The sequence below is a fragment of the Liolophura sinensis genome, chromosome 8 (genome assembly GCF_032854445.1).
Source record: "Liolophura sinensis isolate JHLJ2023 chromosome 8, CUHK_Ljap_v2, whole genome shotgun sequence".
In the NCBI taxonomy this organism is placed as follows: Eukaryota; Metazoa; Mollusca; class Polyplacophora; order Chitonida; family Chitonidae; genus Liolophura; species Liolophura sinensis.
This window is the reverse complement of record NC_088302.1, coordinates 21,528,984-21,551,069: the sequence shown is the minus strand read 5'-3', so window position 1 is coordinate 21,551,069 and position 22,086 is coordinate 21,528,984. Positions and strand designations below refer to the sequence as shown.

Sequence of the window (22,086 nt, the reverse complement as noted above, 5' to 3'; positions counted from 1 at the left end):
GCGGTACGCCAAGCAATGAAGATAGGAGTGATTGGAGATTCAGCCATGTGGAGGGTCGAGTCTTGCGCTATCTGAGTGCCTCCAATAGTTAAATTACACACACATATGTGGTGACATATGCAGGCCTTCTTTACAGCTTACACTATGTAAGCCTACTGAATATATGGCCGCGTTTACCTAGACATTATAGCACCGACCCTGCAAATGCACGAACGTGCCATAGGCCTATAAACAAATAACATATTTCATACATATACGTACGAATTATTTGTTATCCTAACTCTACAGGCCTATACATACGTACATGTCTAAAGATGTAATTCATGTACACCCTACATGTACAGTACATGTATAGCTTTGGCCTCCAATCCAATAAAAACCGTTAACAATGTAAAACTCAAGCCTCACAAAGAAGAACAAACTTCACACAACAGTTATGGTTGTAAAACGCGCGCTTCTGTTCATAATAAAACAGGATAAGACTACCGTGGGCCTCGCAGGATAGCGCGTGCCTTGGCCTTGTTTAGAACACAAGCCCTGTTCGCTTCTCTCCCCGCTTGCCTGGTGGGTGTGTCTAGCCACAGAGCCCGGATGTTGGGTGTGGTATACATCATCAATATGGCGGATGGAGAGGCAAGGAGAAGGGAGTCTGCAAAGAATTCCGACTCTTCTTGCGCAGCTCCCTTTCTCCGAACGAGAAGAAAGTCCTCCAAATACCAAGGGGACAAGAGTACAGGTAAGGGACTTTCCTCTGGGTTCTTTGTGACCGGGGAGGCCTGCGTCCCCTCGCCGTGACGTCGAGTCGCGTACAGTACGACTGTCCGAGGTTACACCGACGGCTGCGGAGTCGACATATGTTTAGAGGGCGGAGGTGTGGCTGTCACGGCGGAGTGGTAGGTGTAGGCTTAACATGGCCTACTCCAGCCTAGATCTCAGCCAGCCCTTTCTGGTGTCTGTTACGATCATAACCCTGATGATCGACCTATACAATGGCCCCATTTATTTATCCTATCTATTGCTGTGGAATCGAGCCGATCACTTTCATTTTTAGCTCAGGCGTGTCATTCACTCGGTAGGAGTACAATGCAAAATGCATGCATCAGCTGGCGACAGCCTGACAGTTGGAAATGTAGGGTCATTGTGTGTGCCTTATTTTAGGACAGTGTTAGTGATTTGTATGTGCTGCTGCAGTTAAAAAAAGACTTACACACGCTATTATCAAAAAGGAGAAAATTACTTTTGATTGTCAGAAAAAGTGATAATTATTTCTTGGGTATATAAGGGGCATAAAGATGGGATTTCACTGTTGGTTGAGTTGAAAGATAGGTAGGGGGAGTTGCATTTGACTGCCCCAAGAGTTAAATAATGATTTCGGTTCTTTCTTGCCCTCTGGGTGCACTGGGAAAAAGCAAAGTTCTGATTTTGTCACTCACTCAGGTGACATTATTCTGTTACTAGGTAAGAGCCAAAGTAGACACCACTTTTGGACAGCAGCCATTGTTTAGAAAGGACTTATGAATTGGTGTATGGCTTACCATTGGTTCCCCCTGTGGCTATAATACTGCGCTAGACCAATATAAAGAGAAGAGTTGAAGTAGCCACCTGGGGCTGACAGTGACTTGTCCTGTCTGGTGCCTTGCACATTTTTGTGCCAGTGAGACAGTACATATGCTGGCATTGTGGCTGAAATTGTTACAAGGGAACTAAATTGTGAAATGTTGTAAATAGTGTTGATAACAATTTAAAGGCCTTGAGTTCACTTTGAAAAAGTAAACCATTAGTTCATACTTAGTTTTAATATGTTGGCGTTGTGACTGATATTGCTATGAGAAAACTAAAGTACTAAATGCTGGTATTGCAAATGGTGTTGAAAGCAATGTAAAGCATATTGTTCAAGTGTGAAGGAAGCAAATAAATGGATTACTTTTCAATTTCAGTACAAGTAAATATGCTGGCATTGTGGTTGCATGATATTGCTACACAGAAACTACATTGTTTAACTTGTGTCAGCAGCGCTGAAAGCAGTGTAAAGTTTTGAGGTCACGCTCATAGAAGGAACCAGTTAGATTACTTTTAAATTTCAGTTCCCTTAGATTTAACTATGGTTTTATGTGTGGGACTTCATGAGACAACTGGCAGGTGCTTTTCGCTGTATTCTTCCTGGCTTGAACAGGCAAATTAAAGAGAGAAACTTAACGGGGTTCTGAGAGTGCAAATCTCTGCTCAGGATAGATGTGGAAATTCCCTCGCCACATACAAATGTTCAATGCTGTGTCATGTTTTGTGTGATGAAGAGTTGTTTAAAAAATATCAAGAACCTTGGGCAAATAGCAAAATTTAATTCATTGGTCCTAAGTCCAAGGCCTACATGTGAATAAAATTTCATCCAGATAAATGGATAACTTTTTTTGTTTTTTTGTTTTTTTTTTGTTGAGCTACTGGTGCATAGACTACCAGACACACAGGCAGCCATAAAGCCAAATAAATAGCACTCTTTTTGGCAGAGTTACTGATACTAAGATTCAACCGGAGCATCAATCGAATAAGTAAATTAAATCAGTTGTGTGATGTTTGTTGTGTTCAGCAAAAAAAAACCCTATATGTTGTAATTTGAGAATACTTTTATCTTTGCAGACTCATCTCCACAAAAACAAATCACAAGAGGACTTCCGTAAGTATACTTATTGTATTTCTACAGCTGTATCTACATTCTAATCATGCACACTTTGATAAATAAGAAGCAGAGTTCCTCACTGCTTCTTTACAACTCTTGCTACATTTACATCAATTGCCTCTCACCAATGAGGTTGCAGGTTCAAACCCAGCTCTCACTGGCTAGGGTGCAGCTCATGTGGAGCGCTACAGACACCTTCATTCATTTAAAACCTGACGGCTGTCTTACAAGAGAGACAATTCTTGAATGTGTCATTCTGGTGTCATCATACTAGCTTTGACTGAATAAAGTGTTACTGTCATCTCTATTATCTGGGTCCTCCGTGGCCAAGATAGTTAGCATGCCAGCATGGCGCAATGACCCAGGAGCTTCCCAGTAATGTGGTTGCTGTGAGTTTGTCCATCTTATGCTGGCTTCCTCTCCTGCCTTAAGTGGGAAGGTCTGCCAGTAACCTGCAGATTGTCATGAGTTTCCCCTGGGTTCTGCTCGGTTTCCTCCCACCATAATGCTATCCACCGTGGTATGAGTAGAATATTATTGAGTATGACATAAAATATCAGTCAAATAAATAAATGAAATAAAATCTCTGGTGTCAGCAACACAGTGTTTCAGTGAAACAGCACTATAAAAATCTCTCAAGGAAACACGGCCATTACACGGGCCAGTTATGTTGAAATTGGAAAGTCACATTAACCTCCATGCAAAACAAAGCAATCTATTACGTGTACACTATTGTGACTCAAGTGCACACCTGGAGCATGTACAACAGCAAAAGTTATGTCCCTTTCCGAAGCCAAGCGTTCAAATTAAGATGTTTTTTGTAAATGCTGAAGAAGCTGCAAAATGAAAACTTGATTTTATGTCACCTCATGTGCACTGAATGACTAGTAAGTTTTAATTTTTAAGCATTGAGAATGCATGAGAAATTGTTTGAAAGTTAAAGGTATGTCAGAATATTAGCTATGAAAAAAACATACGTTTTGTGCAAAGGTACACGTATATGTTGGCACTGAGGCTTTTAGGTTAAGGAAATATGGGTATTAACAAAGATAAACAAACATCAAGAAAGTGAAAGTAATTAAGGTACAGTGCTTGGAATAGATGCTCCTGTCAGTCAGGAGTAACAGCTCATATGTAGAAGCAGTTACATTGAGGTTAACAGTCTTATGTTTGAACCAGTTTATTTTTGCTTGATTCAAGACAACATGACTGAAAGACTTTGAAAAACCTGACTGAGTATTAAACTTTCTTCTTTGCTTATAGTAACCATGATGTAAAATGGGGTAATTTTGAGTAATTTGGATAAGTTCTGCTAGGCCCTGGATCAGTGTGATTATTCAGATAAAAAAATGGAAGTCTTTTTTTTTTTCTGCTACATTCTGCTACAAGAAGACACAGTATATATGCACACATCTGATGACCCGTCATCATCATATGACAGAAAAATTGTTAAGCACGGCCTAAAACCGCAAGAACACGTATGTAAATAGACAAAGAAGACTTTAAAAGACTTTATATGCTTTTTTTTTCTGTAAGTATTAATTCAAGTTTGATCCAGTTATGAGGATAATAAGCTGACTCAGCTAGTTGCTCTTGCCTTGTGCAGAAGAACAGATGTGTATACTGTTCGGGGGTGTATGTACTTATGTGCATGTATGTTTAGGCAATGTATACCTTCTTATTGTGTATAACAATAGTGATATGACAGAAGAAGTGATCAATATTGTCGCATACAACCAGAATACCATTGCGCTACATGCAGCCCAGTCGTCTAAGCTAGGCACACACAGGTTGAGAATTGCACAGTAGCAGTCTTAATTCCTTTGACCTCTTGGCTGCTTTTACTGACTTGATCTATCGTATTAATTATTGATTAGGCCAAATATTCTTGAGTATGATATATCAAAAAAAAACAAAAACAAAAAAAAAAAAAAACAACAAATCAAATAAGTAAAAGAATGGAAATTCTGTAAAAGTGAAGTCACCTTCAGTTTAACCAATTGAAAAAGAAAGCAAACATGTTGCTATTTCTCAGCTTTTAAAAGAAATTGGCATAAATTATTTTATATTATAAATTACTTTATATTGACAGGAGTATACTTCAGCTGGTTAAAAAAAAATTGGAAAAAGTTACTACCTGCACTTACTAAATTGGCAACAATTACTATTTAAGTGGTAACAACAAAATTATATTTCACCTTAAAAATATGGCTTCCCACCAGAAGTCTGATTCAACTTTAAGAAGAAATTAGCATAAATTAATAACGACAGCCATATATTTCAGCTGTATAAAAGAAATTGGCATGAATTACTACCGGTAAAACGGGAGTGTTTTTCAGCTTTAGGAAAGAAATTGACACAAATTCTCTAGAATTAATCTAGGAATGGCCTGAGGCTAAATGGGGCTTATCACTCAGGTATGGCTATATTAATTATTATAATCACCAGCCTGCAGGAAAATAAATATGTCTCACTGATGGATGATCTTCCCTCAAAAAAGCAATCAGCACAGCTACCTTATTTATGATCCAGTTTATTTAATGGGTATTAATATTTGGTAAACATTTGAACTTTCACAAATTAGCACTTAGTGTTAACGTTCATGTGGGAAAAAGGCTGACCAAAAAAACAATAAGTTTTCTGTTCTGTTTAAAATTATTTTAGGGTGTTTGGACCAAATATATTAAATGTTTGTAAGAGATAAAAGTAAATTTTTCTAGCACTACTGCGGATAATCCTGTATGAAATTTTAAAATATCCTGTGGACATAGCATGGAGAAAGAATTCCCCAACATTAAATACTCAAGAATTGCATTCTGTCCACGTTTAATGAGAGGTTTGTGGTCTGACAGTAACCTGCGAATGGTTGCAGGTTTCCCCTAGGCTCTGCCCGGTTTCCTCCCACCATAATGCTGGCTACCGTCGCATAAGTGAAATATTCTTGAATACGTCGTAAAACACCAATCAAATAAATAAATGAGAGGATTGTCTGCATCTTTTTTAAAGGCAAGGTACATTGTATATTTTTGCGGAGAATCTTGACTAAAATTCAAGCTAATGATTAGTTGTTTTGACACTAAGTTGCTGCAAGGAACTTATTTTGGGGCCTCAGAGATGAAAATCATGATCACCTCATAAATGTTATCTTAATAGAAATTTCCAAATTTCAACTTTCCAATTTCAAAGGGTGCAGCAATCATTGTGATGAGATTTAAAAGTTTGAATTAAATCAAAAATAAGTTTTGTGAAATAGGCCACAGATTTGACACCTCTGGGACTCACATCCTGATACTCCTGTACTGAGGCCCCTCTCTTCCCTCAAACATTATCCTGAGCCTTTTCTCCAGTCACTGATGGGGGAAATCACCACAGGGAGTTTTGGCCTGGTTACATAGGAAGCCTCACATGGTCACATGTGTGGCTGAGGTCATGGCCTTAGGATTAGCTAACTAGCATATGTACTTGGCATAGTGTTATGAAGCTGATGTTCTCCCTCCCCATCCCCCACCCCCACCCCACCCCTCTCACCACCACCCCATGGTCTTATATCCTGGTATGTACTGCACCAGGGTGACCTTCAGCCTTTTCCCCTGTCCACTCACCATAGCTCCCCCCCCGCCCCTCTCCAAGGGCTTACAGCAGAAGACTTAACAGGGGACTGTTTCATATTTAATCATGTACAGTGGGCCGGGGTGGTGCAATCAGCACAGCGCAATGACCCAGGAGCTTCACCAATGCAGTCGCTGTGAGTTCAAGTCCTGCTCATGCTGCCTTTCCTCTGTGGCATGTACATGGGAAGGCCTGGCAGTAAACAGCGGATGGTCATGGGTTTCCGTCATGCTCCGCCTGGGTTCCTCCAACCATAGTACTGTCAGCCATCGTATAAGTGAAATATTCTTGAGTGCAGTGCTAAACACCAACCAAATAAATAACAAAAAAAACCCACGATTGATGTTTTAACATTGCACAAAATAATTCTGCACATATTCAATCTGAGGTGGTCAGAAATATGGTTTAATTAAATAGATTATAGTGGTGGAAGAACACCGTTTGTCAAGGCCTACTGATCTGAACCCCCCAAAAAAGGTAAAAGAGGTAAAGGGGATTTTGCATTGACCTTTGACCATCAGAAATAGTCTGAGTGCTTGCTAAAAAATTACTCTTTCAATCAATATTATTATTGTAATTTATTGCATTCAATGCTCACTGTCCTGTAATCTATTCTGTTACACCAGATTGGACTAAATAAACATACAGAAGTGAAATGTCAGTGTACAGTTTTAACAAATATAATATGAAATATAATATAAAAATATTGTGATATTTTAAACAAAAAAAGTCTTGCATTCTCTAACAATTATCTTAGGATTAAAAGATGGCAAAATATTATAGAGTCCTGGATTTAATTTGCCAGATCTAATTCAAAACTAGATTGGTTTTCATTGGCCAATTTCAGGGCTCCACAAAGAGTACAATTTTATCAGTCAACACAGAATGATACTTTCAGAAGTGGCTTGAATAAACTCCTTGCAAACATGAGAAAAGGTTGAAGAATTACAGGGGTGTATATAAAAATAATGAATCCTAAATGCAGACATAGTATTAAATAAAAAGACATTGTGTTTTCACATTTCTCATAAACCCAAAAACCTGACCACTGTGATATAAAAGAAAAGTACCTGAGTACTGGCAGTGTTATAAACCTATGATGTAAATAAATAAATAAATAAATGTGTTATAAACCAGTGAAGTAAGTAAGTAAATAAATAAATAAATAAATGTGTTATAAACCAATGAAGTAAGTAAATAAATAAATAAATGTGTTATAAACCTATGAAGTAAATAAATAAATAAATGTGTTGTAAACCTATGAAGTAAATGAATAAATAAATGCGTTATAACCCTGTGAAATAAATGAATAAATAAATGTGTTATAAACCTATGAAGTAAATAAATAAATAAATGTGTTATAAATGAATAAATAATTAGAACTTGGTTACCCTGGGATATTTAGTTTTTATTTCTTAAAGTATGATGTATGATGTTGCATAATATTTAAAAAATATAAAAAAGCTTATCAGATTTCTTTTTAGGGAGTAAAAATAGCCTCAAACTACAGTCTTCTTAAGGCCCCAGTGGTTAGTCTGGAAATTAAGCAGTCTGCTGTGGTGACGTCAGCGGTAATAACTGTCAGAACTACTTAGTTGGGGAGAGAGCTTGAATATTTCCGACCATCGACGGAAAATGTGCATTAAATAGAGGGCTTATTAAGAAATGCAAAAACATGCCTAAAAAAAAGGCATATCTTCCTTCATGTTCCTTAAAACGGTACTGTTCATTTTGTAGTATTTTTTTCCTGTATTCTTTAAGTTGTGGTGGTTTTTTTTTTTGATTTTTTTTGTTTACTCCACGTGTACTAAAGGATATTCCACTTATGTGTACTTGATAACGGTTAGGTTTATGGTTGAACAACGCTCGACAAAGCCAGGAAAAAGACGTCAGAATTGGTGAGATTATATCTGTGATCCCTATACATGCTCAGTACACAGGCACTGTTTGTTCTCTGCTCTGAGAACTGACCAAGTTTTCACATCTGTATAAAGACCTTCCGTTTTATCAGGATTGAAAATGTCACACAGCTATTACTACCCCCCCCCCCCCCCCCCCTTAAACTTGTCCACCCGAACCCCACCTTCTCTTTGCCATGGATGATCTGTACTTGTACACCTTTCAATACTCCATGAATTCAAGTGCCTAAAATCGAACAACTAACATTTGTGCAGCAAGCCATGCATTAGGGAATTATACATGGAATAAGGTCATGCTTTGTTTGTGTGATCCATGTCACCATTAATATTATGATTCGGAGTCAGTGTCTCTCCAAACCCCTCCCTCCCCCTGCGGAGCCCCACTGGCACACCCTACTAAGGGAGTGGACCTGTAGTGGAATGGCATGGCATGGCCTCAGCACTCACTAATGGTATTGAATGCCAGTGAAATAACAGCCTTCCTTGTAACTGACAGGAGGTCCACCACTCCAGGAATTCTCCGTGAGTGTTAGAGGGGCGAGGCTGGACCCTCGCTATGCCCTTAATCCAGCCGGGAGGGCTACTGAGTGCAGGGTGGCCAGCCGTGCATCAGGCCCCTCATCCGGGCAAAAGGAGGGGGCCACATGGGCGGACATAGAAATTACAGCCAATTCTCATCTCCTCAACGTTTCCATGGCAACTACCTCTGTGAAATTGATAAATTGTGTAAAGAACATGGGTGTCATTAAGCTGGCGGGATGACAGGCTGAGACAGAGTCTGTTTGTGTGTGTGTTACAGGGAGAAGAGGACACGGCGGTCAGTAGCAGCGGCCGTCGCCAGAGAGGACCACTCAACGTCGCTCCATCCGTGCAGCACAGAGCAGGACAAGCCTCAGGTGAGTGTCTTACTAGTACATTGTCAGGGACGTCTCTTACCTGTGTAGACATAAATAGGTTCACCTCTTACCCTTACATATACATCATTAGTGTCACCCTCTCACAGTCACCTCTCAGGATGGACTTTTGCATCCACAGATGTCTTGCATGTATATTTGTATCACCTCAATAACATTTTCTACTGTCCTCAGTGCATACTGCATAGGTTTCAGTGTCTCGCCCTAATCTGAAAAAATAAGGTTTCAGTGTCTCGCACTAATCTGAAAAAATAAGGTTTCAGTGTCTCGCCCTAATCTGAAAAAATAAGGTTTCAGTGTCTCACCCTAATCTGAAAAAATAATCTGGAAGAGATCTAGACTATAACAAAAAAATCTAGAAGGGAGACTGTTTAGAATCTGACTACCTTAAAACTTTTAACAAATTTGATTAGTAAGGAATGACTTTAAATCCCATTGGAAAACATAACTCATGTAAGATTGTGAAGACTGAAATGTATTCCTAGATAGTGACACATATAAACTTCCCAGAAATTAACAAATTGCATGCCCAAACTAGGTAATATGCCTCTAATGTGCTAAAACATAGACTATATGGCTGAGGTTGAATTTTCGTTGAGGATTCATTTAGCGCAAATATGTGGTGCAAAAAACTGTTTGTTACATTCAAAGGTTTATATGTTCTCATCATCCTCATTGTTTACATAATAGGATATGGTGGTCTCATTTTTTGAAAATATTCCGTCCAGGATTCACTTGTTTGTCACCACCACATTGCAGTTGCTGAAGGATTAGAGCATTAACCTTGTAAGCTACACCCTGGGATTCAAGTCCAGTCCCACATGTATGTAAACCATTAAAGTACTGAAATTCTTCAACCTTTTTGCTTGTTTGCAAGGTGCTATTGTGAAGACATTATTGTGTGTTAAATGATAAAATTATACTTTTCATGAAGCCCTGAAACTGGCCAATCCAACCAATGTAGTCGTGTCTCCAAAATCAAGTTAAAAATATGCATAAATTGCTTTTTCATATGTGTAAAGGTTAAGGAATAAGGGTATTATAATCTTGGTACTTGACGTTCAGCTTTGTAGGGGAAAGGCCTAGTTCTGGCTGGCATGGTGTCCATACTCTATGACAGGATTGAGTGTTGTATCTGCTGAATGGCATTTCAGTGAGGCAACATAATGTGTAAATATGCCGGCAATGGCAGTGGGACTGGTCTGCTGCAAGGAAGGACAGTTAGCATTGACTGAAATGATGTTGAAATTAAACCATATTAAGCCACAAGCAACCAGACATCACCTTCATTGCATACTTATGAAATCTTCTGCTAGCAGTAAAATCTGGATCATAGGGCCTGCTGTCTCGAAATTTGCTAAGTTTCTTAGCTTAAGCCAAAGTATTTAGCTTAAACTGATAGACCCAACCTTTGCGTACATCTACATGTAGTTTCTGACATAAGTTTTTGGAAAGAAATACTCCAGGTTGGACATCACTTTGTATTAAACTGGGCTCTATTTCTGTTGTATTCGGTCATCTGCCCAACCCTCATTGCTTATACATGTACTTTATCTCTGCCCCCATTACAAACTCAAGAACTGTTCATGCTGTGTTCTTATAAATATGAGTCACATGCTCTTGGCCCAAAGATTCTTATGAATATTAAGTATTTCTAAAATATTTCATAAGTCATTGACCTGTAAATTCTTTTTGCTTGACCTTTCCCCTTCATTAGTTTATAATTAAAAGTTTTGCACAGGTATGCATACATAAATATCTCACTGTTTTACGCAGGGAATGCTGGGTGGTGAATTGTTAAGTCCAGTGTAACTCTGTGTAATATATTCCCTGATGAGTGTACAATGTATATGTAGAGTATAGTAAAAGTAGCATTTCCTACATTTATTTATTTATTTGATTGGTGTTTTACGCCGTACTCAAGAATATTTCACTTATACGACGGCGACCAGCATTATGGTGGGTGGAAACCGGGCAGAGCCCGGGGGAAACCCACAACCATCCGCAGGTTGCTGTCAGACCTTCCCATGTACAGCCGGAGAGGAAACCAGCATGAGCTGGACTTGAACTCACAGCGACCGCATTGGTAAGAGACTCCTGGGTCATTACGCTGCGCTAGCGCGCTAACCAACTGAGCCCCGGAGGCCCCCGCATTTCCAACATGTATGATAAGCTTAGTGAACACTTGCATATAGCATGCTCTCATTTTATTTTATTAGAATATTGAATGAGTTCACTTCAAAGCAATGTTTGGAGTCAGCAAAGTGCATGTGCTTCATATAACATCACACAAACATCGTGCTGTCAAACAGACAGCTCAGTTTTATCACGCTATTGAACAGACAGGGGTTTGAGGCGAGCCCTTACAGAGACTTAAATACCTCCTTCTACACCTGCTCATTTGTTCACTGAGCGGTATAATGATTTCTGGCTCACTCATATTCATGAGCAATGAGGTTTTGATGTAATTCTCGTTTTTTATGTTTTATACAGAATACATTTGCATGGACTGGTATGGGAATGTATACGTAAAAGATTATCTGTATGCAATTTTGACTCCTTACTTATTTCATTCTGTAAAAAAAAATCAACTTTGACTTCATTATGTTATTCTTGTTAGAAACAATAAATGCTAAATATAAAGTTGTTTTAATGGCCTATCTTGTAAAGGTTGTGAAATAAATGGCACGAGAAGTGCAGTAAATCTCTCTAAATTCAGTGTAGGAAACGTGCATTGTTGGAGGCAAATATGTCATGAAATATTACGTTAGATGCTAAACCTTTGATTTTTTTCAAAAGGATACCCATCCTCCCTTTCAAACTGTAACCTCAGAGCATCTTTTTAAGATAAATACAAGTCTCTAAAGCTGGAAAAATGTGTGATTTGGGGTATGGCTGAAATTTTAGGTATTCTTAACCTAAAACAGGTTAATTCATTCATATTTGCATTTTATGAAGGTAATGCTTATACAGTGTACTTGTGTGTTCCTTGTTAACAATGATGATTGAGGCCTTTGTCTGAAACACTGAAACAAGTAAACTACAGGTGTACTGGGAAGAACTGTTTACAGTTGATAATGCACATATCATGTTAGGAGTTGTTTGTAAACAATAGTTCCGGGTTTAGAGCTGGCTTTTATGTGGCAGAGCCTGCCCCCCCTAACCTCATCACTGACCTAATTTTTGTTACTCAACCAATCAACAGGCATGTGTGGGATGAGTACATCAGCACTGAGCTGTAGGGAGACTTGCTTATTACACGGAAAATACCAGACTGTTAGTTGTAGTTGTCTCTTAATGCAGGAAACTGCATGGATAGAACCTGTTGCCATGTACCCATGTGAACGTCTTTGTGCAGTGTACTTAGGGTGTCTTCATGTTAAAATCAGAGATAGGATTCTTAGTTAGAAATTATAGAATTCACTATACTCTAAATCTTCAACATTTTCAACCACTAAAGCACTTTTTTCAATGGAATTTATGCATAAATTATTATGAGGTGATGCTTAAAATGATATGTTTGTGTCACTAAATATGCAAGATTCATAAAACTGTGCAAATTATTTCCCCACAGCCAATAGTTCTCTCAGAATGTTTCAAAATATTGATTGTACGAATGGTTGAAAAGGCTCAAATTGTAACTGTACAAATTGTTGAAAGTTTACCTGTGTGAAATACAGATATTTTACATTTTCACTCAAAATCCATGTGAATCCATGTTAATATCAGATGTGTGATTCTTGGATGAAAAATTACAGAATGGCTTTAGTAGGAGTGTGTGGACAGTTTACCTGTTTGAAATACAGAGGTGCTACAGATTCAGTCAAAATATGTTATGAGAAAGAAGTGGATGTGATGAAATGCCAGGTGTTACAAAGTCCTGGGAGCTAACATTTTGTCAGTAGCTTGTCATTATTGGACTGCAACTCTCTCATTTATATATATATATATGTGTACCTAAGCATCACCATAACAGGACATAGCTGAGCGGAACTGTTGTTGGAAAGTTTGAGCAATATTATTTTTAAAATACATTTACAAAGTCAGCTAAAAATAGCTGCTGCATGGCGCTCTAGTGTTTCCAACTTTTTCCATTGAGCTCCAATGTTTTCAGCTTCATACATTGCACTCCAGTGTTTCCAGCTTCATAAGTTGCACTCCAGTGTTTTCATCAGCTTCATATGTTGCACTCCAGTGTTTCTAACTTTTTCCATTGAGCTCCAATGTTTTCAGCTTCATACATTGCACTCCAGTGTTTCCAGCTTCATAAGTTGCACTCCAGTGTTTTCATCAGCTTCATATGTTGCACTGCAGTGTTTCTAACTTTTTTCCATTGAGCTCCAATGTTTTCAGCTTCGTACATTGCACTCCAGTGTTTCCAGCTTCATATGTTGCACTCTAGTGTTTCCAGCTTCATACATTGCACTGCAGTGTTTCCAGCTTCATACGTTGCACTCCAGTGTTTCCAGCTTCATATGTTGCACTCCAGTGTTTCCAGCTTCATTCATTGCACTCTAGTGTTTCCAGCTTCATTCATTGCACTCCACTGTTTCTAGCTTTTTCAGTTGAGCTTCAGTGAGCTTCAGCATTTTACATTTAGTTCCATTTTTTTTTTTACATTGGGTTCTAGCTTTTCATATAAGGCTCCAGGATTTTATATTGGGTTCCAACTTTTTAGGTTCTGCATTTGGTGTTACTGTAATTCTGAAATTTGCTCTTTCATGTGTAAAATGGTTGAGGAATGAAAGTAATTTTTTTTAAATATCTCTGGTTTTATTGTTTGTCTTAATTAAGCTTGGCTGACAGGTAAAAAACAGGTGAAAGTGTAAGGTTTGTGTCTTATACAACTTCTTGAAGTTCATTTGTTTTCTTTTTCTTTAATCCGAGATAAACTGTACTCAGCATTCAGCATTTTTCTGTGCGCAAAGATCCTGATGTTAAGGATAAACTTAGACCAAAGTTTTAAAGGTGAAGAAATATTTTGTTTTGGTGCAGAAGCTTACATTTTCCTGTTAGGGTATCATCCTACTTTCCAAACTTACCCTCACTAATACCTATCTTAGAAATTTGAGGTCATGTACACATGCAGTTAGTTTCGATATGGCTGGAATATTGCAAATGTGGTGTTAAGCCATAATCATTCATTCATTCATTCAAAATGTGGCTTTATGCCAGGAAGTTTGTTAAATACCTGTCAAAGGGTGGTGCTGCATTTGCACCTTCCATAAACCAGATTGCACTCATATAAGGGGAAAAAATTCTAAACACGGGTGTTATTTTTAAATTATTAAAGGTGATAGATATTTTCAAAAGCAGTACTTTGATATTAAAGATACATATAAATATCTGCTGACCCTGAAGTATTTCCAGGTCCTTAAAGAAACATAGCAGTACAAAGTTGTGTATGATTGTTTGTAAATATCGCAGCTTCAAATTTACTTGTCCTGTTGTTTTGTTTCTTAAGTTTGGAATTAACCAGGAGAGTGTGGATTGATTCAATGTAACAAGGGAGACAACTGGAGTATCACCAGATTCTGGGGTTGCAGTCAACACATACATGTATATTCATAGGGACAACCTGAGTGTTGATGACACAATAGAGTTGTTTAGTTCTATAAATACATGTCCCAATGCCAATTGAAAACTTTTGCCAGAATTTTTGGTTTTGTTATTCTCTGTACTGTTGATGGTTTTTGTGTTTTGAATAATACTGACTAATTTGCTGTGAGTAAACTGTTTTAAACTTAAATTTTTTGTAGACCATGACATGTGAAAACTAGAACATGTTACGACTATGTGCATATGTACTGCTGAACAAATCATTGAGAGAGATTTGCCGGACAAGTGATCTAATGGGCGTTCGTTAGATTCCCTGATCATGTATCCTGTTTAAATCTAGTATAAATGAAGTATTTACTTCATTAGCATTTCTCCTGCTCTCAGAATATTGAACTTTTGTTTGATGGCCAGATTTATTGGTAGAGGAAATTGAGCAGACTCCATGGGGAACCATTGCACCTCACCAGTTGCAGGAGCAGACCAGATTGGAGGCCCAATCCAATTCATGCAAGAACTCCTGTAGATGGAACTTAAGATAGGTCTTACACACAGTTGAATGTTTGCCCAAAAATGAGGCAGCATTCTTGAAAGTCGCTAAGAAAAGGCTCATAATTTTGACTTCAAAATACCCTAAAAATTGCACGTAGATTGAAGCTAACGAATGTGAGTCACACAATGTAGTTCCAATATGGCTGCATCAAGTAAATGCTTCTTTATTGCATGATGCCAAAATCCAAGTGACTTTACCAGTTAACCTCTGAAAGCAGTCCAAACAAAATAGGCTGTATGTATCTTGGAGCTGAAATTTCAATGTAGACACAGGAAAGAAAGTAGGATTAGTTATACTTCAGAATAATGGGTACCCTTAAAAAAAGAAATCAAAGTTTTTCAAAAATATTTTAATAAAAAGGACCATATGACTCATGATGGCCATAAAAATTTTTTTTTTTAAATATTAGCCTGGTGATGAAGATGACCACTTGGCATGTGAAGACCCATAGAAATTTTGAAAAATACACATGTATTTAAAGCTAAAGAAATATTATTACAAATGTGAAATTGAAAAACATCTATGCTACCTTTGTGGTTGCCTTGGGTGGTGTGATTATGAGACACAGGATGCAGTATGTATAGTGCTGTTGTATGCCCTCGGGTTCGTTTGTTGACGCAAAACTCATTTGCATATTGTTATGCTGCAGAATTTATTATCTTTTGAGAGCATCGTGGATTTGAAAGTCATTAAGGCAAACTGGCTTTGTTGTCATTAAGGTAGATTTAATTTTGTTAGATGTGCACTAAAGGGGAGAGAGCTGGAACAAACAAAAAAAAGATTTCCCTTTGTTCTAAATAGAAAAGTGCTCATGCATTCATGAACACACAAATTTACCTTTTGAAATCAGTGGTAGGATCAGAGTGAAGGTAAAGCTTTTTTCCCCAGCAGCATGTGGATTTTATGTATTAATTTATTTGATTGGTGTTTTACGCCGTACTCAAGAATATTTCACTTATATGACGCCGGCCAGCATTATGGTGGGAGGGAACCGGGCAGAGCCCAGGGGAAACCCACAACCATCCGCAGGTTGACATGTGGATTTAGAATTAAGATCAGGCATGAAGTAAGAGTATAGATCGGGCATGGGAGGGTAGGGTAGGGTAGGGTGTGATATCCTCAGGGTAAAGAGTTACAGCCTCTAAACCCACCCCCCACCCCCCTTCCTTTCCTTCACAGGTGGTGGCCAGTCATCGCAGGGAGGCCAAGACGATTGGCCTTGTCCACAAGTAAAGATCTGTTGTCCCAGTGTGAGACACTGGTTAGAGTTAAGCAACCATTTACAAGGAGATCCTCATGTTTAGAGGGCTTGGATGAGGGCCTTATTCAGATGACACCTTTGCTTACAAAAACACTGCACACATTTTAGCTGGGTGTGTGAACAGAGTGTGACCGGATGGTCTTTCAGTAGGGTCATGCTCAACAAACACCAGGACCCTGAGGAGCAGGGCTGTTATGATGACAGTGTAAATGAGGTGGGCTCAGAAAGTAAAGCCCCTCTGTAAGACAAGACCCCTGAAGCCTGACTGATAACATCGTCCCTCATTAAACACTAACAAGTTAACCCCGCCTGTCTATTGTCACTCAACGGGATTAGTTACACAGTCATCTGTCATGGCCTTTAGTAGTTGTCATAGTTGTTACCTGTATAAACTGATTTGTTTCTTAACTAATAGTAACCTGTCCATTTAAGCACATCTGTATTCATCCATGTCCATCTCTAGCTGAATTACCTATCCAAATCTATAGTTCTAGTAGAGAGAAACCCACGACCTTCCGCAGGTTGCTGGCAGACCTTCCCATGTACAGCAGGAGAGGAAATCTATCTCTAGTAGAGTTTGTGTTCAAATCTATCTCTAGCAGAATGTGTGTGTGTGTGCAAATCTATATTGAGTAGAGTTTGTGTCCAAATCTATCTCTAGCAAAATGTTTGTGTGTGTGTGCAAATCTATCTTGAGTAGAGTTTGTGTCCAAATCTATCTCTAGCAGAATGTGTGTGTGTGTGTGTGTGCAAATCTATCTTGAGTAGAGTTTGTGTCCAAATCTATCTCTAGCAGAATGTGTGTGTGTGTTTGTGCAAATCTATCTTGAGTACAGTTTGTGTGTCCAAATCTGCCTTTAGAAGAATTTGTGTTTCCACATCTTTTTCTAGTAATAACTCTAATAGAGTTTGTGTGTCCAAATATCTCCAGCAGAAAGTTTGTGTCCAAATTTATCTGTAGCAGAGTTTGTGTGGCCAAATCTATATAGTAGAATTTGTGTGTGCAAATCTGTCTCTAGTAATTTGTCAGTCCAAATCTGTCTCTGGTAGTTTGTGTGTGCAAACCTGTCTCTAGTAGAGTTTTTAGTGTATTTAGCAAAATATCTCATTCCCTACAGCCAAATCTCTTATTAGATTTAAGTAGAGTTAAATTCACCAGCACATTCCCCTACATGGCCATCACATCATCAAGTAGGCCCAGTCGATCTAAATTTCCATGTAAGGCAATTGCTGATGAGAAAATTCTGTCATTATCCTAATGCATAGCCACTTGTCTTCACCTATCTCCTAATGAACCACACCTATGAGCGTGTGAGAACTTTCTGGAAAGTTCATTTTTTGCAGCATTTTCTGTTATCCCCTTAATTTTGCAATGTGTTAATGATTTACTGTATAATGTGTTGATACTGTATAAAGTTTTTTGATGCCCTGTTGAAATTTGCTGAAAACTCAGTTGTACTGTAGAATATTTGCCAACTTCAGTTAATTCTCATTTTCATGTATTGTAGTTGTTTTTATAGTTCTAGCTAAAGTCTATGCTACCTTTCACTTTTAATTAATCAGTAGGCAACATTCTTTGTCAACAATAACGTAACTTGATTATGGTAAAAAATACATGTGTGTGCTTCAAGTGCTTTTGTTTTATTTATTTAGTACCTATTTCCATAATTACTAACATTTACCGGTTTTGGCGGCATGCTTCTTTCACTGAAGCTGGCCTTGCAAAAATAGACAGGTTGTGTTTTGCTTTATTAGGAAGATTAAATTATAGGACTGATTTGAAACTTCAAACCCTTTCATCCCATTTAAACTGGAACTTAAAACCACTCCTAACTCACCTAAATTCCTGATTGTTTTTTGCATGCATGTGGTATCTTCTGACATCTGCTGATAACGTTTGTCCCCAAAAAGTTTTATTTTGTTTATCACGTTAACATATGAGTTTACAAAAATTCATCCATTTGTTGACCAGTGGTAGCTGATCTGCTGTATCTTTTATCCCAATATTTTTTGTGTGTGTTTAATATTTAAACATCCCTTAATATTCTCCTTTAATGGGTGATATTTAAAATATGGACGATTTTTTGCATTTGAGCATACACCCATACATCTCGTCCACTAGGTGGCCAGTGGCAGGTTATGTGTATCCAGAAATGTCATTCGACAGGAAATGGAATCAGTTTAGAAGTTAGGTGTGGTTTCAAAGGTTTCTGTTTCGCCAGTGGTGTCTGGTACGAGAAGGTGTGGTCCCAGCAACTTTCCCTCGATTTTAGACACATGTTGACAGACGGCAGCCCACAGGCTTGTTTATTGGCCCATGCAGCAGCGTCATCCGCAGAGCAGCCCTTAGCCAGGACAGGGCTACTAGTGAGCCACAGGAGGAAGACGCTAAACAACAACAGCGGGAGGGACATGTCAGAGCTCTGACGAGAGCTACAGAAGTGACGTACGTACCTGACAACATCCGCACCCTGCTCCCGCTGCTGAGAGCCTGAGCGTCTCAGTCCTCGCCCTTAGCTAAGGCTATACCTTTATTCACCTGTGTTCGGCTGATTACAGACAGTGGCTAATTAGCACAGGTAACCTGGAGGAGATGATGAAGCCCAGCGCCAGGTATAGCTGCTCAGGGGTCAGTGTATAATGTACCTGTATTGTCCTCTCAAAGGTGCATAGGAAAGAATTCTCTCATTGTTAGAAAGATGAATTCCTTTTGGTGTGGTGGGGGGGGGGGGGGGGGGGGGAGTGAGGGGAAAGGTAGAGTAAAGGGGAGAGTGGAGTTGGAAGGGACAAGGGTTGTAGCTAGGCGTCTTTGAAATGTTTTTTTTAAAGGCTGGTATTTGTTGTGCACATTGATCTTTATTGAACTAATATACATTAGTATCAGTCTTGTCGCCTGAAATATTTTGGATAAAGAAAGTAGTGTGAATTAATCATTAGTGCCATGTTTCAATCTTTTAAGTTATGTTTGTCAAGGTGTGGAAAACTCTGGTAAAAACTAAGATTACCCCCCCAAGTAACAGATAAATTATCACAAAAATGATGTTGCTAGGTCTGCAGCATTTTAAACTTTTTACTGTAAACCCTCATGATTTGTAATTTTGTAAAGCAAGTATACATGTACGTCTATATCAGTAATTGAATATTTCATTCAATAAGTAATTAATTAGTTCTGAACTGTTCCCTCTGTTTTTGTAGGTTTTGTTAACATCTAGTACCATGGCAAAGCCAGAATATTGATATATTGAACATATATTCATGTACAGGTTGCAGCTGTAAGTGGGAAGGTCTGACAGTAAAGTGGTGTTAAATGGTATCAAGTCTATTCTTTAGCAAAGATGTAGTGGCTTTGTGCAGGCTGCTTTTTTTTTTCAACCTTTAACCTGACCACTACCTAAGTGAAATATTCTTCAGTGCTTAACATAAAACCAATTAACAGACTAATTAAACCGTTTGTCTTCAGAGTTTTAAAAGTTGTTAATGAATAACACTCGCACACAAATAAAGTGCAATCTTAGGCCTGAATTATTTCAGTACAAAAGTTTGGTCTAAAGTTTGCCTTTTTATTTTGACGCACCCAAAATCCCAACTGAAAGTCTTTTAATGAATTATACCAATGTGTCTGTCACATCACACTTGTTTCTAACTTTATTGCTCTTCATGTGCAAAGTGAATAGAGGAAAGTTGTCCAGTTAAACGTAAATTTTTGCCATGGATAGCTTTTATACATGTATATAACGACTGAGTATTGTGTGAGAATTCCTTGTGACAGGAATACATGTGTAGAGGTATTTACATTCAGTGGGTTTACTGTTATTTCGCTGAAGTGTGTTGATGTATTATCATAGGTCACTAGTGGCTTAGTTCTCATAAAGCGCTCTCAATACCCTGACATGTACATGTACGTGTGTAATTATTGAGGGTATACACTAGATTTGTGAGGGCCTGTTTTATTCGACGGTTTGTTCATGACTGCAGGTGACAATACCAAAGTGTATCCTATTGTACTAATGACATCTCCACTCAGTGGCCTTGTGGCCAGGGTGAATATGAGGGGCGGGGCTATAATAGTATGAAGTGGTCACTGAAGGTTGGGTGTGTCCCTTGGCCCTGAAGCCTTCCCATGCTCAGTTCCCACTCTCTCTGAAACAACTCTGTATAGGCGAGATGAGGGTTGACTCAGTCACTGGAACAGCCGGGAAATAACAGGACTCTCTCTGCTTACTGTACACGTGTTCATGGGTTTGTAACCATTTTAATCCTGCCTATACTACTTGTTAGGACATGCAAACGGAGTAGAGAACACCAGTGAAATGTCACTGGTCGGGCTTGTGCAGATACACATTATACTGAAGTACAGCTTTCCTGTTAGACAATAATAGAGCAGTGTCAGAGAAGATTTGTCCTAGTTTTATAGCCCACAGGCTAAAGGTCCACCATACTGTCCCATATATAAAAGGGGTGGGGCCCAGCTATTTTTGTTTTGGTACAGTTATATTAATGGGGGCCTTGTCTAACTAATCTCACTATATCAGGGCCAAATGAACTGGGACATTTGCGTGTGCGGGGCTGTACAGGTATACATGTAAATAGATATACTTATCAGGATAGTGTCTGTGTGTTTTGGATTTTTTTTGTTTTTTTTTTTGTTTTTTGTTTAGCGTGGGTATGTGTCTAATAGTGACTCTGCCTCCAGGCATAGGCTACCCATGTTGGCTGGCCGGCCCACTATGTCTGCTTAATTGATTGGGATAATGAAGAGTTAGGAGTGGTGCCTATTGTACATGTATGTAGAGAGAGAAAATTCAACCAGAATTTCAGCTTCAGTTCTTTGATATAGATCAGCAGGGTGGAGCTGGTCAGGTCCATATATAGATCAGGAGGGAGAGAGACAGGCTGGGACGAGGCCCCACACAGGGGGGAGAGGAGATGTCAAAGGCCTCTGATGAATCCCTCATTATCACAGAATATTTCATGCATGTACTTGTAAAGTAAACCTTAGGGTGGAGTGTAATTTTAGAAATCACATACACACTAAAGTAAAAGTATCTCCAGTTTGTCACCTGTCTCATGGTGGAACAACTTGATGTGGAGATAGCGATGAAGGAGGGGCCCCTCTGGAGCCTCGTGACAAGAGAAAGTGATGTGGACTAGGGTGCGGCTAAGTGGCGGATGCGACTTGACGACGAGATGTACATTATGTAGTGAGGCTTGTTGATTGCTGTAACACAGGCCTTTTCTCTCTCTCTCTCGGTGAGCCAGCGAGCATCAGTCTGCTCCTCCACTGCCACTCCTACCGGAGCTCCCCTCTCTCCCCCCCCCCCACCAGTTTACCTCACAGTGTGTCCTCAGCTTTAACACTACCTAACGCAGCCTGCTGGTTGGTTGGCACGCAGTCTTGGAGTAACACATTTGATCAATACTATTGATTTGCTGGTCACCTTTTATAGATTTTATTTATTCATTTTGTGTACTCGTCTACACAAGTGTGAACTCTTCTCGCCTCAATTCTTAGGGACCCCTATTGAGAGAGTTTGGGATATTCAGTGCATGTCTATGTACATTGTGTAAGTAGAGGTACTCAAGGGCTGTGTGTGAAGAGA

The 22,086-nt window shown here is 38.9% G+C and overlaps 1 protein-coding gene across 1 annotated transcript; it reads left to right on the top strand.

Annotated features, from left to right (window-relative positions):
* The first annotated feature begins 533 nt into the window (after positions 1–533).
* On the top strand, positions 534–9,313 carry LOC135472880 (uncharacterized). Its single transcript, XM_064752588.1, has 3 exons — positions 534–736; positions 2,635–2,671; positions 9,002–9,313. The coding sequence occupies exons 1-3, from the start codon at positions 592–594 to the stop codon at positions 9,144–9,146; spliced, it is 327 nt and encodes a 108-aa protein (XP_064608658.1). The 5' UTR covers positions 534–591; the 3' UTR covers positions 9,147–9,313.
* The last annotated feature ends 12,773 nt before the right edge of the window (positions 9,314–22,086 follow it).